Here is an 18,740-nt window from a genome sequence, read left to right as displayed (position 1 = left end):
AGTTGTTTACATCTGGAACAACTTTTGTTTTGTGGATTATTTCTAATTACATTAAAAAAACCACTTAAATATTAATTCATGTTTTGCTAAATTGTCTTATTTTTGCAGCTGTATTTTACTTAATAGCTTCTCACAAAAAACAATCTCTTCCTTTACATTTTAATCACAAACTTCAACTCCTGCAACTTAACTGAGTGATAACATCCACATTTAAATAAATATCATTCGCTTTCGAGATTAAAAAGAGAGAAATTGAGTTTCTTCAACCACTTCTACGTTTTTCGGCGTTTTTTTTTTTTTGGAAGTTACAATCTCTTGACACAAGGCACTAGTTCGTAGCTGCGGAAGGATAACGTAAAATCTAAGGAGCGCGCTTGACACATGAGATTTTGCTGCGCCTGTATGTAAGGACCTCTCTGATTGGCCAGTGCAGACCTGCAATATTACATTCTATGTGCCGGACGCATCGATTGGCTACACGGGACCTGCATTGCACCAGGCAGTGGTACTTGATGGAAACGTAATAAATAAAAATACTGGATTTTTTTCCCCTTTCTTTACGTGAAAAGCTAAACACTGCTTAATTAGCAATATCCATGACTGTTTATAGTATGTTAATGTTTTTATAACGGAGTCGGATAGGAATGCGACAGGTCTTGTGTTTGATAGGCTCGGTGAAAGAAGTGCGCACATTCACTTTGGACTGGCGAGGCGGTGTGAAACGAGCCATAAACCACGGCAGGACTGCTGGTAGCTTAATGGTACACAAAAACGAGCCTTTTTTAAATTATGGAAATGGTAATTCTTCCAGTCTCCTCAATCATAGGTTGTAACCTGGATTGGTAGAGTGACGATGCAGAAAAGGGGAAAGTAATGTCTCCCCTCACAATTTGTGACTAAAGCGCCCCCTAGCGGACAAATTAATGGAAGCTTTACCGCGTCTCCATTAAAATGAGGGCGCCTTAGTATCTAATGGACCGTGAGGAGCATTCCTAAATAAGCAACAAGGAGCTAAAAAGATTTCTGCTGCTGCATCCCAAAGATAATGTATCTTTAATATTACCATACGATACTTGTTTGTTGCAAAAAATTTCTATTAGCTGTGTACTTTTTACACACTTCAGCGTATTTTATTGTTTTATGTGACTTAGTAACAAAGCAGTGCTGCTGATTGCAAAGTTGAAGCAACATGCCACATTTCCTCTTTGAAACAAACCAAAAAATTTGCTCAGCCTCAGCCAGACTAGGTGAAGAATGTCTGTAAACATTAATTTTTACATCTAGGCCATTCTAACACACAGAAATGCGTCGATCTTGATGTTTGACATGTCACTTTGGCTATGATTCAGTTCCTCACAAGGAATCCACTTCTGAAGGACTTTATTTAGGGCTATCTGAGGAAAGAGGGGTTAATGCAAAAGCATGTCACAGTTTTCAGTTTTTTAAAAATGTTATTTAAAAAAAACAAACAGCTACTGATATGTAGCAGTTTGCTAGCTTGCTATCAGGCCTGCTAACTCAGGTTAAGACTTTTTTTTTTTTCTGCTAATTTGCTGAAAACTAATCAGAACTTTTTGCTGAAATGATTCCGTTTTCCTTCGTTTATTTGCTGCCGTACAGATTTGGAAGCACGGATCCGTTAGTAACCATCACATATTCGATATGACCACATCTTGGTTTATATTCTCCTTCCTTAAAACCAAGGACGTCTAGAAAGGTCTGAACTGGATCTTGGCTCCCTTGATGAGACTTTCAAAAAAAAAAAAAAAAAAATTAAGTCTGGTGTGGAGAATTAGTGAGGCAAATAATCAACATTTTGTTTATTCTAACTAATTCAAATAAAAGGCATTTAGGAAGTAATCGAGGACGAACTTGTTGTGATTTATAAAAGTCCCAAAATTTGCCTTGAGCCAGCAGGACAGACGCCTCGTTGGAACCAAACCCCATCTTCCAACAAAGCTGTTGCAGCTGCTGGGTTACAACATGCTACCCCTAACGGGTGCTTGAATTATTATTATTTTTTTGTCCTGAATGTGCTGCATTTGAAATGCCTGATCATTTTTGGATGAGGGTCCTGCAGTGCAGCAGCAAGGGCTCAAGGCCGGCCCTGCGCCTTGGCCCGACGCTTGCTGCATGGGGCCACTTTCTGCTGAGCACTGAGTTCCACATGGTTCCACATCAGGGGGAATTAAATCAACGCCGCCGCTGTCCGCATGTCAAGACTGCAGCAACAGCAGCTTGGCTGGATTTACTGATGTTATGCATCCGCCTACTTGCTTGTAATTGCGCGCATAAATGGAAACATGCACAAAATCTTTGCGTTTTTTTTTTTTTCTTTGAAGCAGCCCTTTGTAAACATCTGAGTGTTAATGCTTTGACATACATAATGCAGCTCTTGTAGGTAACCACTAGATGAAATGGTGGATTCGAGTTTTTAAATTACATGCGATCATTGAGTTTATGGCTGTGATATGAAATATTCCAGAAATGACTCAGTAGCTACATTTCCATTGACCATAAAACTCAGCAAATTGGAATTACAAAAAGAAATTCACTTATTGGAAACGGACCTTTTTTTTTTTTTTTAGATCTCATGTTTATCAATAAATGTTTGCGCTAGCATGAGGCGTTTTTTTTGCAAAACTACGACAGAAAACACACCGCATGTCAACGAAAAATTTCCTTTTTATTCTACAGCGGCCATTAATTTATTTGTTGTTGATTGTTTCAACATTTTCTTTGTTTTTTTTTATAATGGGACATTTCATAGTAGCCTTATAACCAAATGGTTAATTTCTATCTCTAATCCCATTGGTAAGCTGATGTATGTTGCAGCGTTTTGAATCACCGTACAATTACAGCAATTTGATATTTCAAAAATAAATGTGCCAATTGGAAACATGCCAATTTAAAAAAAATGGGATGAGGTGTTTTTTGTGGCCATATTGAAATTGGCCACAAATTTTGCAAAACTGCGATGAAAACAATATTTTTTTTTGGCATGACACGAATCACAGGATCAGCAACCAGTTGTTGCCACTGGATTTTAACAACTTATTGCGTGAATGAGCTTATTCACGCGTGAAATTGTGTTTTTTCCAAAATTAGGGGAACATCGACAAAGTTTCGCGCACAATTGCAACAGAAACGCAAACGGGCACCACTTCTTTGGGTTAAACGAGTCCAATAAAACACGTCGCATTCGTTTTATCTGTGGTTATAACGTGACAAAATGTTAAACAGTTCAAAGGAAGTGGCTACAGTTACTACTTTCTACAAAACTGAATGTATGAAAATGATGCAATCCTCCATATGCAGGACGTAAACGTCAGCAGATGGTTGAAGTTGCCCTGCGACCGAAGCTGTTAAAAAGTGATGACTAAACACCCCACGCCTGGTTCTATTCATCACTTTTATTAACTGTTTCAACACATAACGGTAACAGGGAAGAGGGGATGGAGCAAGACGTGCACAAGACGTATCAAAGCTTTTCGCTGACGAGCCGAGTCAGCTGCTGCCACTCTTCCACTCGCTAATAAATGACAAAAGGGCCGGGGGGGGGTATAAAGGGACAAAAACAACAAATAAAGGTGGGAGCGTTAAAGGTAAAGGCCCTCCGGTGTGCCCTCCTGCTTCTTGTACAGGACGTTCTCCTTGGACTTTTTGAAGTCTTCGTTGGTGACTTTCATGCGGCGCTCACGCAGCGCCATGAGGCCTGCCTCTGTGCAGATGGCCTGGAGGAGAAACGAGGAAACAGGAGAGGAAAAGTGTCAGACTTGTCTTGTGATTTTTTTTGTTGTTGTTGTTGTTTTTTTTTTTTTTAGGCAGCAAAGATGTGAAACAGAATGCAGAAACATAGCCGGATGTGTGTGTGCGCGGGGGGTTCTATATTTTCCAATGAACTACCACAACAGGAACAATGGTTAGCTTAGCGTGTTCAAGCAGGCTCAGCTGTGCAAAAACCTGCTGAAATGTTGAAACAAAAACACTACTGACCTGTTCAGTAAAGCTGTATGAAGCACACATAAATTCCTAAATGTTTCGGTTTTATTTGTTGTAATTCCAACATGTGCCAAGAGATGGCAGCAAAGCCACAGCAGCGACCTGAGCTCCAGCGGAGAGATGCTATTGAATGGAAAGTTCACTTCACCTAATTAACTGCTGGCATCAATTAATTACAAAGCCAGCCTTAGAATTTTCCGTTTGAGCAACTTTGCCTTTGCTCCCCGCCCTACGTTTGGATGAGGTTGGGATATCTAATCAATAAGTGACTGCAGCGGTAAGCAGAAACCCGCCAGGAAGAGCAGGAAATACAGAACCAAACACATTCCGGCTGAAAAATCCCTGCAGATTACCAGACTGAAAGTACATAACTTTCAATCTGGTAAATAACGTAGAAAGAAAGGTTTTCTACATTGGACTTTTTCAATTTTGTGTGGAGGTCCATGTAGATGCTAAATTTTAATTTGAAGAAGTGCAGCTATGGTGCAGTACATGCTGACAGTTCCGCCTAGTTTATAAGTTTATAAGCAATAAGTCAGTTAATCGCACGATAAATTAGAACAAACTGGATTATTTCCATCCGGGACATATGCTCCCGTTTCATATTGCTGAAATTTTGAAAAATGCTGCAAAACATTTGATTTGCTTCAAATGTCCTTTATTGATCCTGAAGGGAAATTAAATTATTCAGTACTAAGTAATTAGTTTGCACTGTTTTTTTTGTTTTTGTTTGGCAAAAGTCCTACCTGCCACTTTTGCCTGTTTTTCCTGTCTAATCTCAATGATTTAAAACGTTTGAGACGCAATTTCGGTTACAGAGACTTCGCAATCCATTTTAATAATTGCAGTTTTTCTTTATTTATTTGGGGTACTTAAAATGTTTTCCAGCTCCAGTGTTGAACGTATTTTTTAGAAATTTATGTGTTTTTTGATCTTTGAGAGGGTGCACTCACATTAATGTGCCATTCTTATTATTATATTAGATGAAAATGGTCTCAAAATGACCATATTCTCATTTATCGCAATAGTTTCTAGGACAATTTATCATCCAGCAAAATAGGTTATTGTGACAGGAAATCAGACGTGTCTGGTTCCTGTTTCTTGAGGACGTCTCACCTTAATGTCTGCTCCTGATAGGTCGTCTTTGGCCAAAATGAGGTCGTCCAGGGTGACGTCGTCTGCCACCGTCATTCTGCTGGTGTGGATCTGGAAGATTCTCCTTTTGGTCTTCTCATCCGGCAGAGGAAACTCGATCTTTCTGTCGATTCGCCCTGCGTGTGGGAGAAACAGGAAACAAAAACGGATTAATAACATCTTTACGCACACGGTGCATTTACTAGCGTTGAGTCTTTTGGGGAATATCTAAGAAATAAACAAGATTAAAGGGGTTGCTATTTAATCTGCAGGATTTTGCTCTTTGTGACTAGATTGCGGAAAAAGAAAGAAAAACTACCTCCCTCTCTTAAAGAGAGCTGTTGATAATGTCAAGTGAATGTAATTCCTGGTGCACGTGACAATCTTTGTTTAAAGGAGCGCTGCCTTAAGGGAACATGCATTATAAATTCACATCTCAAAGCAGAGAAAGGGAAAAGCAGAAGAAAAAAAGACTTGACATTTCAATTTCCCCCTCCCTGCCATGACTCAGCAGGATGGAGCCATTTCCTGAGTGCCAGACAGATTTACAGTACTGCAGATATGAGAGCCAGAGCCGGGCAGCCTCTGAGCCAATCAGACGGTGTGCTGACCGGGTCTGATGAGGGCCGGGTCCAGCGTTTCTATCCGGTTGGTGGCCATGATCACTTTCACGTCGCCCCGCGAGTCGAAGCCGTCCAGCTGGTTGAGCAGCTCCAGCATGGTCCTCTGGATCTCCCTTTCGCCACCCGAGTTGGAGTCGTACCTTGAAAAAGACAGAAAATATGTTTTACAAATATCTGGCGTACCAGGCGTGGTTCGGTTTGAAGCTGATGCCTGAATTATTTGGTACAAAACTCATAAAATCATGAATATTCAGACACTTCCAGCTCTGCCTTCTGCTTGCTTTGTTTCTTCCACTCTTAAAAAATATTTCTAGATACCAGTTGTGAAAATTAATATATGAATCTATATATATATATATATATATATATGAATTTCAAGATACAAGTGCAAGCTTATTTAAAATTCTTCCTCAGTATCAAAAACAATATAACTTTAGCCTATAATGTCAGAAATGCTGCAAGGCAGGTTTTTATATTATAAATGATCCAGGAAACAGAGATTTTGACCAGGATACTCAAATGTTTTTAGCAAATGTTGAATTTGGCATAAACATATCTTCAACAAGACAATAAAAAGAACAACGCTTCCGCTCTGCATCACTTCGTCTTGTTGAGAATTGGACACAAACACAGAGATTATTTAGAGACGGTACGTTGTGACACCAATCCAGCACCTTGACATCAGCGCAGGTGATTCATTACCGCTCTCGGTCTGAGTCAGCGCTCAGCAGACCTCCGCGTACCTCTTAGTGCCGATGGCGTCGATCTCGTCGATGAAGACGATGGACGGCGCGTGCTCCTCCGCCACCCGGAACAGCTCCCGCACGAGCTTGGGTCCGTCTCCAAGGTACTTCTGGATCAGCTCCGAGCCGACCACACGCAGGAAGGTGGCCGACGTCTGGTTGGCCACGGCCTTGGCGAGGAGCGTTTTACCTGGGAACGGCAGGACGGAGGTTTAAAACAAATCCTGACTCCAATAGTGTGATGTACGCTCCTCTGATCTGGGACAAACTTCCAGAAAACTGCAAAACAGTCGAAACACTGAGTTCCCTTTGATTAATAACTACTGGAACATTGATCAATATATTTGCTGAAAGCATTTGACAAAATGTAAAGTTTATTGCTTGTTGACGCAGTTACTGTGTTGTGTTTTTATGGTGTAAAGGGCCTTGTTGATGACATGTGCTCTACAAATCAACTTGGCTAAATTAATCAGCGTCATGGCGACCAAGGCACACAGCATAACGCATCACAAGCTGTGAACATCTCACCCAGAACGGCTCTGAGAAAGGAAAGAGCATGGCACACCCGTTTATCGTATCGTTTAACATTTAATGTGATAAATTTATCATCATGTTAAGAATTTTGATTCATTGTTTTTCCATTAAATTCAAATTACATTGTTTTAAAAAAAAATCCCCAAACTGTCAGTTTCGTCACAATTTCTATTTTTACCACTTATCCCAGCGTTTGTTCAATAAAATTGTCAGTCAATACCAATAGATTTGAAAATATGATTGAACGCAGTCACTGTATTGATACAAATCACACTTGTTTGTGTGACTGCTGTGGTAAATTTGTGTTTGTGAGGCTGTGACCTTAAACATAAAATAATAAATGGTTTTTAGTGCTACTTTAATCGTTATCACAACTATATCACATAATATTGTGATAAAACTTTAAGTCCGTATCGACTGATTACAGAGTTAATAAAAGTTAGCTTAAATCACAAAACCCTCACTTAGACTTTGTTTTACAGGGTTGTACTGAAAAACTGGGTTGGTATTAAGATAAAAAATATCAACCCAGGTTCTTTCAATTATTTTGTGTTGGTTCCTTGCGCCAAAAACAACAAAGAATGTTAAAATGAACAGACCTGTGCCGGGAGGTCCGTACAGGATGACACCTTTGGGAGGCTTGATGCCCATCTCCTCGTAGTATTCAGGGTGTGTGAGCGGCAGCTCCACAGACTCCTAACAGCAAACAGTCAAAGTCAAGACAGCTTTATTCATAGAGTATATTTCATACAACAAGAGAGAGATTCAAAAAGTTTTCCCTTTTGTAATGTCGGGCTAAGGTAAATGCTACAAACTCAATTCAAATTTGTTCCTTTTCTGCTTAAGCGCAGTAGGAGCCTAGCTTAAAAAGACACGACAAAAAAATAACTTTGTGTATTTAAGACGTTCGTTTGACTGTGTGCCAAGCTGAACCTTAATCTCCTGGATCTGATTGTCCAGTCCTCCTATATCAGCGTAGGTTTCTTGGGGAGCTTTTTCCACTTTCATCACCGTCACCAAGGGGTCGGTGTCGTCCATTAGCACCCCGATCACAGCATGAACCTGCAGGCACACACAACTAGCGTCTACTTTACCGTGGAACAAACATAGATACACACCAGCTGAGGCTTTGCCCACACCTCACCTTGTGGTTGAGCAGAACGGAGCAGCCTGGCTCCAGCAGATCCTTATCCACGAAGGACAGGATGCTGACGTAGTGCTCCGATCCCACCGACGTGGAAACAATGGCGTGGTTGTCGTCTATGATTTCTTCCAGGGTGCCTACCGACATGGGGGTTCCTCGCAGGTCGTCCACCTTTGACCTTTCCTCCTGTTAAAGCAGGAAGGGAGCAAACACTCACACACGTGATCGCCAGAGAGACGAGACAAGAGGCGAGCGTCGGAACGAAGGCTGACCTCCTGTTTCTCTTCTAGAGGCTTCATCTGCTCCTGGTTCCTGATGAACTCCTCCTCCATCAGCAGGTAGTCTTTGATCCGTTCCTGCTTCAGCAGCTTCAAGCGGCACTGAGTGTGAGGTGTGACTGGAACACAGGCAGACCGCTTTGTGTGAAATAAACTGGGCTGAAACAATTCATCCGATTAATCGTGATGAATCGATTGTCAAATTAATTGCAAACTGATTTGATGATAAATTACTTGTTAACTGGAGATTAATCGTGATTAATCGATTGTCAAAACAATCATCTACTAATTTAGATATTGATTAATTGTTAACTGGTGTTCGTAGACTCAAAAAAGACTAACTGTTGAAAGGACAACACATTTAGAGCAGTATTTAAGCCAAAATTGTAATCATAATGAATCAATTGTTAGCGATTAATTGTTAAATGGAGTAGAAAGACAAAAAGACATAACCAACTGCTGACAGAACAACATGTTCCGGTCAGCAATTAAGTCAAAACTGTACAAAATAAATACATTTTACATTTAAAGAAATAGAAAAAAAAAAACTCTTCTTCGTCTGTAAATGTTTTACCTAGACCTTAGCAAATGGCTTATTTTTAGCATTACCTGGTCCAAACTGTGTAAAAATTTTTTTAATCCTATTAAGCACGTTCTTCTATCCAATTATTAATCAGCTAATACAAAAATGAATCAACAGATCATCCCTGCTCTGCATTGATGTTAAGTCAGGCGGAGAGGGCTGAACGTTTTGACATTAGAAGTCTTTCTTAGCTGTTTTTTTGCTACAAATGATCAAGCACTCAGTAAATGAATGCTGTTGTTGCATTTTATGCAATAAAATGCTTATTTTCTTATTTTAAAAAGCAATGAAATTATTTGTGTATTTGTATTTTTATGCATTTCTAATACTGTATAAAAATTTGAAGAACGTACCAATTTTTAAAAAAATCCAATTAATTGATTAATCGTCACAATAATCGACAGAATAGATCACCCAGATATTGACTTAATGGTTTACTCCTACTTTATATGGATGGACAGTTTGGATTTTAGTTCGGACTCGTTCCATTGTAATGCTGCATACAGCCAGGTTTTTGTACATAATGCCAAAAACGGACATGTTGCCAGATAACAGTGCGTTTTCACTTCTTTACCAAGTGGAAGTTTGCTAGCGGCATCGGGACCCTTTGTCTTCTTCTTCTTCTTCCCCACTCTGGTTGGAATTGGAGGTTCATACTTCTTCTTCTTATCCTTTTAATAGAAATGAATGACAGCAAAATAAAAAAACGTTAAAGACTTGGCAACAGAATGTAGTAATGAAGTACTTAAGTGATCACGCTTCACAAAAAAAAACAAAGATACATAAGCAGTTTATTGTTTGTAGATTTACTATATTGATTGTTTAATTAAATCTTCTGCATATAAAATTTTGCTAAATCATTTTTTATGTTGTGTGTTTTCCTACTGAATGGAAGTGGAATCATTTTTACTGTGGTCGATTAATCGACCAATGACGAGAGTCTACTCTATAATTTTCTGTTATTGTTCTTGTGCTGAAGCAAGTTCAGAACCAGGACTTGGCATCTCAACACGCTGTCCACATGTATTACGATTCTGAAGCTCATTTTCGGAGCACAACTGTTGTGTTAAACTGGCGATTAAATAAAGCCAACACCGCAATGTGCGCGATTTTCAGCTGTTATAACAGTTTTGATATGTGCACCAAATAGTAATATCTACCACAACTGGTAGCAAAAAGTCACCTTGTCATCCTTCTTGCCTCCTCCCGGACCGTGACCTCCACTCTGGCTTTGACCCTAGGAAAATAAACAAGATTCAGTAAAGCAGTAATTAAATTCAGAATGAATTGCCATGAATGTGTTATTTTTCTAAAAGCATTGTTTTCCTTGAGAAAGCTAGCTCGTTGCTATCTGCAACCTGCCAAGTCAGAAGCGACACTGACTTGTAAATGCAAACTATAAAAATGGTAAAACTATTAAAGAAACATCAACGAAAACAGAAAATTTAATAAAAGTAGAACAACAGATTATAAGTGTAGTTTAAAAATTAATAACTTAGTACATGAAAAAGAGAAACACAAACCCTGGTAGCTAAAAAGAAGCTAATGCTGCTAGCTTTAGGCTAAATGATCGTTTGCTGCCTTTAAAATAGCTAGCCGCTTCACAAATAAAATACGCAGCCATAAATATCGACTACGCGGTGTAAACTGTGACGCTAAAAGTGAAGCCATAGTCACAAAAGTAGGTTTTAGACCACAACTGATATATTAATTATCCGTGGCAAAAATTGCTTGCTCACTTACCATGGTTGCTTGTCGACTGAATGTGACGTCACGGCATACGGCAACAACACAGGGCACACAAAAAAGGCGCCCGTCCTGTCAGCCCACGTGTGTATTGAAACAGTGTGTGTATCAGCACCGCAAGCCCGGCTAGCTCAGTCGGTAGAGCATGAGACTCTTAATCTCAGGGTCGTGGGTTCGAGCCCCACGTTGGGCGACTGCATTTTTTAAATTTCTTATTATGTTGTGAATGTTGTTAGCTTGATAAAATAATAGTACCGTAGGTAATAATAATAATACAAGAACTCTTTCAAACCCAGTAAGACAGGTTTGTCTAAAAAAGATTTGAGATTATTTCTTGACATTTTGATGATTATGGCTTACAGATAATAAACTCCAAATCCAGCGTCCCAGAAACCTAGAGTATCATATAAGATCATGTAAAACCATATTTCAAACATAAATGTCAGGATTGTACTAAGTATGCTTAATTCTGTTCACTCTGGGTGCAAGTTAAAATGTGGAAAAGATTAAAGGGGCATGAAAGTCTTTTGCAACTCGCTGTAATGCATTTTCTGTAGAGAATTGACAAAAACGAGGAAAACTTCAAGGTATTGACAAGTGTGTCCCCTATTGGGGTGTGTGTGTGTGTGTGTGTGTGTGTGTGTGTGTGTGTGTGTGTGTGTGTGTGTGTGTGTGGGCGTGTGTGTGTGTTTCAGCCCTGCATATTGGATGCAGCCCTGCTATCAGTGACTCTCTTGGTGCTGCCGTGTCTCAGAATGGAGCCTCAACAAAAGAGTCTTTGTATGCCAGTCCGAGTCTCCGCTGTCCCACATGCATACATGCATTAGCACATGACATGCTCATTGCACACAAACTGGAGCTAGCAGCACACAGGCACTGGTTCAAAGCTATTATTATCTGTGTAGGCACTGCTTCTCTGACTCCCTGTTAAGAATATTTTTTGAGCTATTCCGTGTGAAAGAGTTTGTCTCCGTAGTGAAAAGGGGATCTTTCAGAATTAAAATTATTTCGGGGCGTTTGTGCCCTGGTGTCAACGCTGAAAAATGTATCAAATTTTCTGTGCTTGCAGGAAGAGAAAAGTTTGCGAAAAAGTTTGGACTTGAATAAAAACGACAGGGATTCACATTGACAGCTTGCGACTGCGGTCCGTAAAGACAGGTGCTCAGCATTGTCCTTGAAATCTTTGTCGTCTTGTCTTACGCCTCCGTTGATTCCACAGACAAGTGTATAACGGCTTTCACTCAGGGCATCATGTCGTGTTGGAAATTGCTGCTCCTGAGAAAGAACACATTTCGAGTGCAGAGATTCAGCTGCAGCAAAGAAGGCTTAAGGACAGGGGCGTCCAAATATTAGGAACGATTTTGTGCCAATTGAGGAACAGAGCAAATGTGACACAGCACAAGCGTACGGTTGAAATTTTAGGTTGTTTAAAAATGGATGTTATCAGAATTTTTTTACATTTTTCATTAGACACGTAGCTTTAAAAAAACAAAACAACTACAAACAGATGTCAGATGTTTGTGAAAAGTGGTGCCACAAACATTTGGCAACTTTTAACAAAGAATCGACCTTCGCCTTTTCAATTCTTCCTCCACTGTTGTTGACAGAAGACTGAAAAAACAACCCACGAAGTCTTATTTTTGTCTAGTTTCATCCTAGTTCACCTGAAATAATTCAAAACTAACTCATAAGTAACTTTTTAGCAAGATACAGGAGTTTGTTTAGAGTCAATAATTCCTTAATGTTGATGGAAAAGTTCTAGTTCCACTGGCAGATTATTTCATTTAAAACATGGGAACATTTCTTGGCATAAATGAAATGATCTGCCTATGGAACTAGTACGTTTTCATCAATATTAAGGAATTTTTCCACTTACATCAAACTATTATATCTTGCTGAAAATGTACTTGTGAGTTAGCTTAGTTTTATATATTTATCAAGTTTTCTACTAATTATAGACAAAGACCAAGAAAACAGAAAGCCTTCTGTTGTGCACCCAGTTCTTGTTTATTTTACTGATTCTCAAAGTTATATATTGTAGTAACAATCCACCAAAACATAGAAATAACTACACAAATCATAAATAAAAAAAAAAACTACTTACATGACATTCACATGGAAGGATCAGAACATCATCAGCAACAGAAAGAAAAAAAAAAAACTAGGTTCATGAGAAGAAGAGATTATGGTGCAAAATCACTTTATTCCTTTTTGTTAACTCATTTCTTCTTCTCCTTTTTTTTTATACAAACACTGCATATAAGCCAGGCATTATCGCCCCCTAACAGGCTGTAGTGAGAACTGAATTCTTTTTTTGACCGGAACAACAAGGCTCTTAAACGTTTCTGACACAACATGCCCCTCCCCCTCAGAGAGAGATATTAAGACAATAAGTTAATGATGCCATATATCCAATCACAATGTATATTAAAATACTTGGATAGATTTGAGGTATTTATTTTTATTAAATGTCCGACGATCTGCTTTCGCTCTTTGGTAATCAGAAGCACTTCAGCTCAAGTCTCAGCTGGAAAAGCAAAACGACGGCGGCTGGAAAATGGTCCAGTCCAAGTCACTTCAGCATCTTGACCGATGAAGACAACTGTGCCGCCAGCTCTTTCAAGTGTCAACAAGTCATTTTCCATTTTTTTGCGGTCAGCGACTCCACTGACACTTTAACAACCATCGGGGTCTTCTGTGGTTTTCTGCAATCAGAGCGAGGCCACTGGAAAAAAAACAAACATATATATATATATATATATATATATATATATATATATATATATATATATATATATATATATATATACACTGTATATATATAGTTGTGACAAATAGATTGTGCAGGTTTTCAGATCGTATAAATAAACCTGAAGCACTTGGACAAAAGGTGTTGTGTGGCGGGATAGAGGAGTTTTTGCACCTCAAATGGCTGCCATTACTTTCATCGATTGCTCTAGTTACACAGGGAACCTAATGAAATGTCACCAAAATAAACCACGAAATGAAGAGCAGACAGATGCAAACATAAACTCTTTTACAGTTTTTGGTGGCATTTTGAGGAACTAAGAAAGTTGTTTTGTTCAAGCACTTAGGAATTATTATTCCTATGATGCTTTAGGAGACGTTTGTCATCCATCTTTGGGAACGATAAAACAAATCTGACCCAGAGCTCAAACCAAATATACAACATATACATATATATGCTGCCAGCTCGGGTTAGAGTCCAGACCAACTGGGGCTTTGGGCTCCTCGTGAGCCGCCAGCAGGCTCAGGGTCTTTATTTGCTCGTTCTCTTTCCCTAAACGTCACTTCGCACTCGTTCCTCGCAGAGCCGGTTGTTGTAGCAGAAAACCTAAATCTTAACTTCAAACCTGAGGAATAATCATGCCAAGTAGACAGAGTTTGCCATCCGTAGAGACCCAGACCGTCACCGTGGAAGCCCTGATGGCTGCGGTCGACCTGTTTTTCAGAAACATCACGCCGAAGGAGTGGTTGGGACTAGCAGATGGAAACCCAGAACCCAGTGTAACTGGGTCTATATTGTTAGTTGTATATTTTCACAAAATGTTTTCTTTAATTTATTTGTCCTCTTATACATGTCTGTCTTTGTGTTCCTCTGTGTCTGCTATGAGGGGTTTGGTCCTCCAGCTCCGCCCTACTTTCTTCTTCTTTTGTTTGGGGTCCTCCAGCATCATTATAAATGTTAAGTTGTTCATTTCCTCTTCCCTTTTGTTACTCGTTCCACTGGGAAGAGGCAAGTTTTAAAATCTATTGTAATCCTTTCATTTATATTGTCCAAATGTTTATTTTTTTCCTTCTGTATTAATGTTAGGTGTTTTAATATTTCCATTCGAGTTGCTATTGTGCATTTGTAGGATTTGATGCATGCTAACATTATTGTTTTGTATAGATTGGGTTGGAGAACTGGAGCACATGCTACGTGCTAATGCTAATATCTCCCGATTGACAGGTATATTAGCGCGCCCTTTTGTTACTCGTTCCACTGGGAAGAGATCGGGTTGGAGAACTGGAGCACATGCTACGTGCTAATGCTAATATCTCCCGATTGACAGGCTGAATAAACGGAGAGCCTCCAAACCCAGACTCGGTGTTTTTGTGGTTTATCCTATCAACACACAACGCAGAAGTCCACCGGTCACACCAGCACCACCTGTGCTCTGCGTGAGCCTTTTGGAGACATCTTGGAGCTGTTTACATGCAACATTCTGCATAGTCTCCACAAGGAAAGCTGCACTATGAAGGACTTGAAGGCGGGCGTGGGCAACAAAGTTCCCGAAACCTTCGCTAAAGTCCTGGAGATCGACGAAGACATCAGTACCGAGCACACACAGAATTTAAACAGGCTCATTGTGCAATATCTGCTGGCTAGAGTCAATCACAGCTTGGACTCAGGTGCTCCAAGAGATCATGTTGAGCAAGCACCTTGTATGTCAATAATCAGACATATGGTTGATGAAACCAATTTGGTCATGCAGGACCTTTCGGATAGATTGCGCGCATCTGGTGAGGAATTCAAGAAACCAGCCGACGGTAAAACTTGTGAGCCGAAATCTAAGATTAAAGGTCTGATGGGGAAGATCAAGAAATTTCACTGGTAAACATTCATCGAAGGTGGCTCCAATGATCATCCAGGAGCAACCAAAAACCTCTCTGGCTGAAAACAAGTACACGCTGAGCATCCAGGTGGAAGATGTCGACAACCTTTCGGACATTAAAGGATGTGTAGCAGAGGCTCGGCCGGCCAAAGACAACAACAGAACTACGGCCATGGCAGCCATTATTCCTCTAGAAGTCCAGGCAACCGCAGAGTTACACAAAGAGCCTAAGGTTGATAAAATCTCACCTACTGAGCCGTTCGTTCCTCTTGATGTTGCAGATGTGGAGAACTCTGTACCAGAGACTCAGTCAACCAAAGATTCACAGGAAATAGAAGGGAAGCCAAAGTTGGTTGAAATCTCATCCATGGAAGCCTTCTTTCATCCGGTGATCTTGTTGACTGAAAATCTGCTGGAAAACGAACCAGAAACAGAGTCCATCAGCAAACCAGAGGAAGGCCAGTCTGAAGAGGTAGAGATGAGAAAAATGGCCGTGAGAAGCCTGGTCAGAGATGTGATCAAGAAGATTATTGATAAGTCAGGACACAAATACTACCTCTAGAGGAATATAATGCTATCTGTGACCGACTCTTTGAGAAACTCTGGTCTGAAACCAAACCCAGAGTCCTCACCATTAGCCTTGACAAGATTACACACCAGGGAAAGGCCATCTTCAAGGACCTGCTGAAGGTGTGCAACAAGGCAAAGAACATCCTCCTTCTCCTGCAGGCAGGGACGCCGATAATAGAGAGAAATGTACTGACAACAATGGAAAACCGACTTTAGCCTCGATGGAAGACGATCAGTCCATTAAAAAGGCTTTCAGGGAAGCGGTAGAAAACCTCCAAGAAAACCAACACAGGCTTTACATTTGGCTGTAAATGAATTACAGCCATATGTAATTCTGAGGGAAATTTAGTATAGTTAGTTCATTTTAGATTTCCCATTGATTTTTCTCCTCTTTCAACTCTGCCAGTGTCCATTATGACGCTTTTATATGGCAGCCTAGAGCTTCCCCCTTTTGATTGACACCGCATTCAACCAATAATGTTTTGAAATGGCTTTTCCTGAGCCAATAATATCCAGAGAGCGGTTTGAGCTCATTTTGACATGCCTGTATTCTTTCTGGAATATTTCTGACGGGTCAACTCGGAGTCAGGCTCTGTGCGCCCGCATGCCTAACGGAGTTTACAAAACTTTTTCTCACCAACGGAGAGCCACGTTGTCAGAACGTGTCAAAACTGGACGCATTTCTTAAATAGAACTTCAACACAACTCACTGGAGTGGATAATTATGGCCGTAAGAGTGCTGCTAAGTTTTGGATTTTAGAATACCGGAAGCTTTTAGTCATCCGCTGCTACAGTCAGAGCGAGGTGGGTAGAGTACCGTAAGAGCGCGCGTGGGGGGGAGGAAAGTAGACGGTACGGTTCGAGAGCGGGCGGGGAGGAGGCGGGGCTTGTGTACCTTTAGGGTTAGCCCTGTTGTAGGGCTAGAAACTGTCGCAACTCTGTCTCATGCCGTCGCAATCACGGAGTTGTCCCATATTTGGCCGTTAAATGTGCGTCCCGTATTGAACCGTTACATAACTGTCCGATAGACACGCCTATAATACACACACCAACACTATGTTTAATAATAATGACCAAAATAAAACACAGGGAATATTAAGGTCAGCTACATTCTCGTGGCGGGAGCTAAAAGGACCCCAGAACGCCGCGCGCCGTCGCTGAACGTCACGGTTGCCTAGAGACGAACACTGCACAGCCGCGGTGAGCTGCTATCAGCCCGCGTCTTTTTAAAACGTCCACTAACGGATTCCATGTTCTTAGAAGCAAAAACGCTTTCAAAAATACAGACGTGAGTGAAAGGACGCGCATTATGAGCTGAACAATTTCAGAGAGGATGGATACCGTGGACATCGAAAGGCAAAAAAAAAAAATGGGTCCGTCGTGGCATAGTGTGCTGGACAGAATGGATCAGGAGAGGAACTGCAGACCCGTCAGAACCGTCTCTTCATCTTCAATCATCTCCTGAGGCTGATATGGTACAGAACATTTAGCTATGATTTTAGTTTCTTATTGTGATTTTAGTTGATTTTAGTTTGATTATTATTGCTTAGGATGTTGAGTTTGGATATTTAATAAATAATAGCATTAGCCAAAATAAGTGGCCATTTAAAGAACAAATCATACTGATAGATTAAGACTAAATACTTAAATAGTTTCTACATTACATTACTTTCTGCGTGTTTTATTCAAAAATGTTGATATATTTTATAAATAGTTGTCCAGTGGTCATTTAATGTATTAAATAACTTCATAAATATTTTATTAATGTGGTTTACCAGTTTGGATAATCTGACTTCCTATCAATGAAGAAAAAACATGCTAAGCAAAAATGCACCAGTCTTGCAGGCCAGGGGCTAAGGGGGGCTCTAAAGAAATTATACTAAATAAATGTCTTTTTCAAATATTCAGTGGTAGATACTTTTTAAACTTTCACAATTTTATTTTAACAATGAATTAAAACTTATAGTGCTGCACTTTTAGCTGCTGCATCGAGGAAGGATCCCACTTTCCATCTGCTAGATCAGGATCTGCAACCTGAATTTGCTTTTCCATAGATGGACAAACATTCCCATATAAAGAAAAAAGGCCAACAGCCACATAACATTCAGATAAAAATAAGGGTAATGCAATTTCCAAGTATGATTTTCAAATAAAGTTGAGATTAATGTCTCACTTTCACGAGTCATTTACCTGAACCTCTACCTTGATAATAAACTGGTTTTAGTAAAATGTTCTTCAAATGACTGGAAATGCATAGTGTTGAGTAGATTTTATTTTAATTTCCGGGGCAGCAGACCCCACTAGGACTGTGTCACTCCACAGCTGCATGTGTCTCATTAATGTTGGCAGATGTTGGCAGGCATGATGTGGTCTAGAGATTCTGTTTCAAACAGAGTTTATACACCTCTGGAAAAAATTTAAAGTTTCTCTGATTTTACTCTTTATAGGTATATGTTTGAGTAAAATGAACATTGTTCTTTTATTCTATGAATTACTGACAACATGTCTCTTAATTTTGTTTGTGAATGTATGTCAATAAGCAGTTAGATTTAGAAAACCGCACCAACGAATATCTTTTCATGGGTCTTAGACCTGCTGGGGGCTAACCACCCCTAAATGTCAGATCCTAGAATCGCCCCTGACAGATATGCTATTTTATTTATATAATTATAAGTAATTTCCACCATCAGTAATGTTTGGCCCAACAAACATTACTTGTTCATGTTTAGTAGTTAGGTCATGTGTAGGAGGATTGGCAGTTTTC

The 18,740-nt window shown here is 39.9% G+C and overlaps 1 protein-coding gene and 1 non-coding gene across 2 annotated transcripts; one reads left to right on the top strand and one right to left on the bottom strand.

Moving 5' to 3' along the window:
* Nucleotides 1–3,393: 3,393 nt before the first annotated feature.
* Nucleotides 3,394–10,834, bottom strand: psmc1 (proteasome 26S subunit, ATPase 1). Its single transcript, XM_023347193.1, has 11 exons — nt 10,785–10,834; nt 10,225–10,278; nt 9,616–9,712; nt 8,453–8,577; nt 8,181–8,366; nt 7,970–8,098; nt 7,636–7,732; nt 6,503–6,692; nt 5,748–5,899; nt 5,119–5,273; nt 3,394–3,734 (listed from the first exon to the last, which is right to left on the bottom strand). The coding sequence occupies exons 1-11, from the start codon at nt 10,785–10,787 to the stop codon at nt 3,600–3,602; spliced, it is 1,323 nt and encodes a 440-aa protein (XP_023202961.1). The 5' UTR covers nt 10,788–10,834; the 3' UTR covers nt 3,394–3,599.
* A 73-nt stretch (nt 10,835–10,907) lies between these two features.
* trnak-cuu lies at nt 10,908–10,980 on the top strand. Its single transcript has one exon. It is a non-coding gene; the product is annotated as a tRNA-Lys (tRNA).
* Nucleotides 10,981–18,740: the final 7,760 nt, after the last annotated feature.

The sequence above is a fragment of the Xiphophorus maculatus genome, chromosome 15 (genome assembly GCF_002775205.1).
Source record: "Xiphophorus maculatus strain JP 163 A chromosome 15, X_maculatus-5.0-male, whole genome shotgun sequence".
Lineage (NCBI taxonomy): Eukaryota > Metazoa > Chordata > Actinopteri > Cyprinodontiformes > Poeciliidae > Xiphophorus > Xiphophorus maculatus.
Note: the sequence above shows the minus strand (reverse complement) of the source record. Positions and strands in the feature narration are given on the sequence as shown.

Coding starts and splice junctions, on each gene's coding strand:
- psmc1 (XM_023347193.1), bottom strand. Junction 8,367..8,452: donor CTCTAGAAGAGAAACAGGAG/GTCAGCCTTCGT, acceptor CTGCTTTAACAG/GAGGAAAGGTCAAAGGTGGA. Junction 3,735..5,118: donor TATCAGGAGCAGACATTAAG/GTGAGACGTCCT, acceptor TTTCTCCTCCAG/GCCATCTGCACAGAGGCAGG.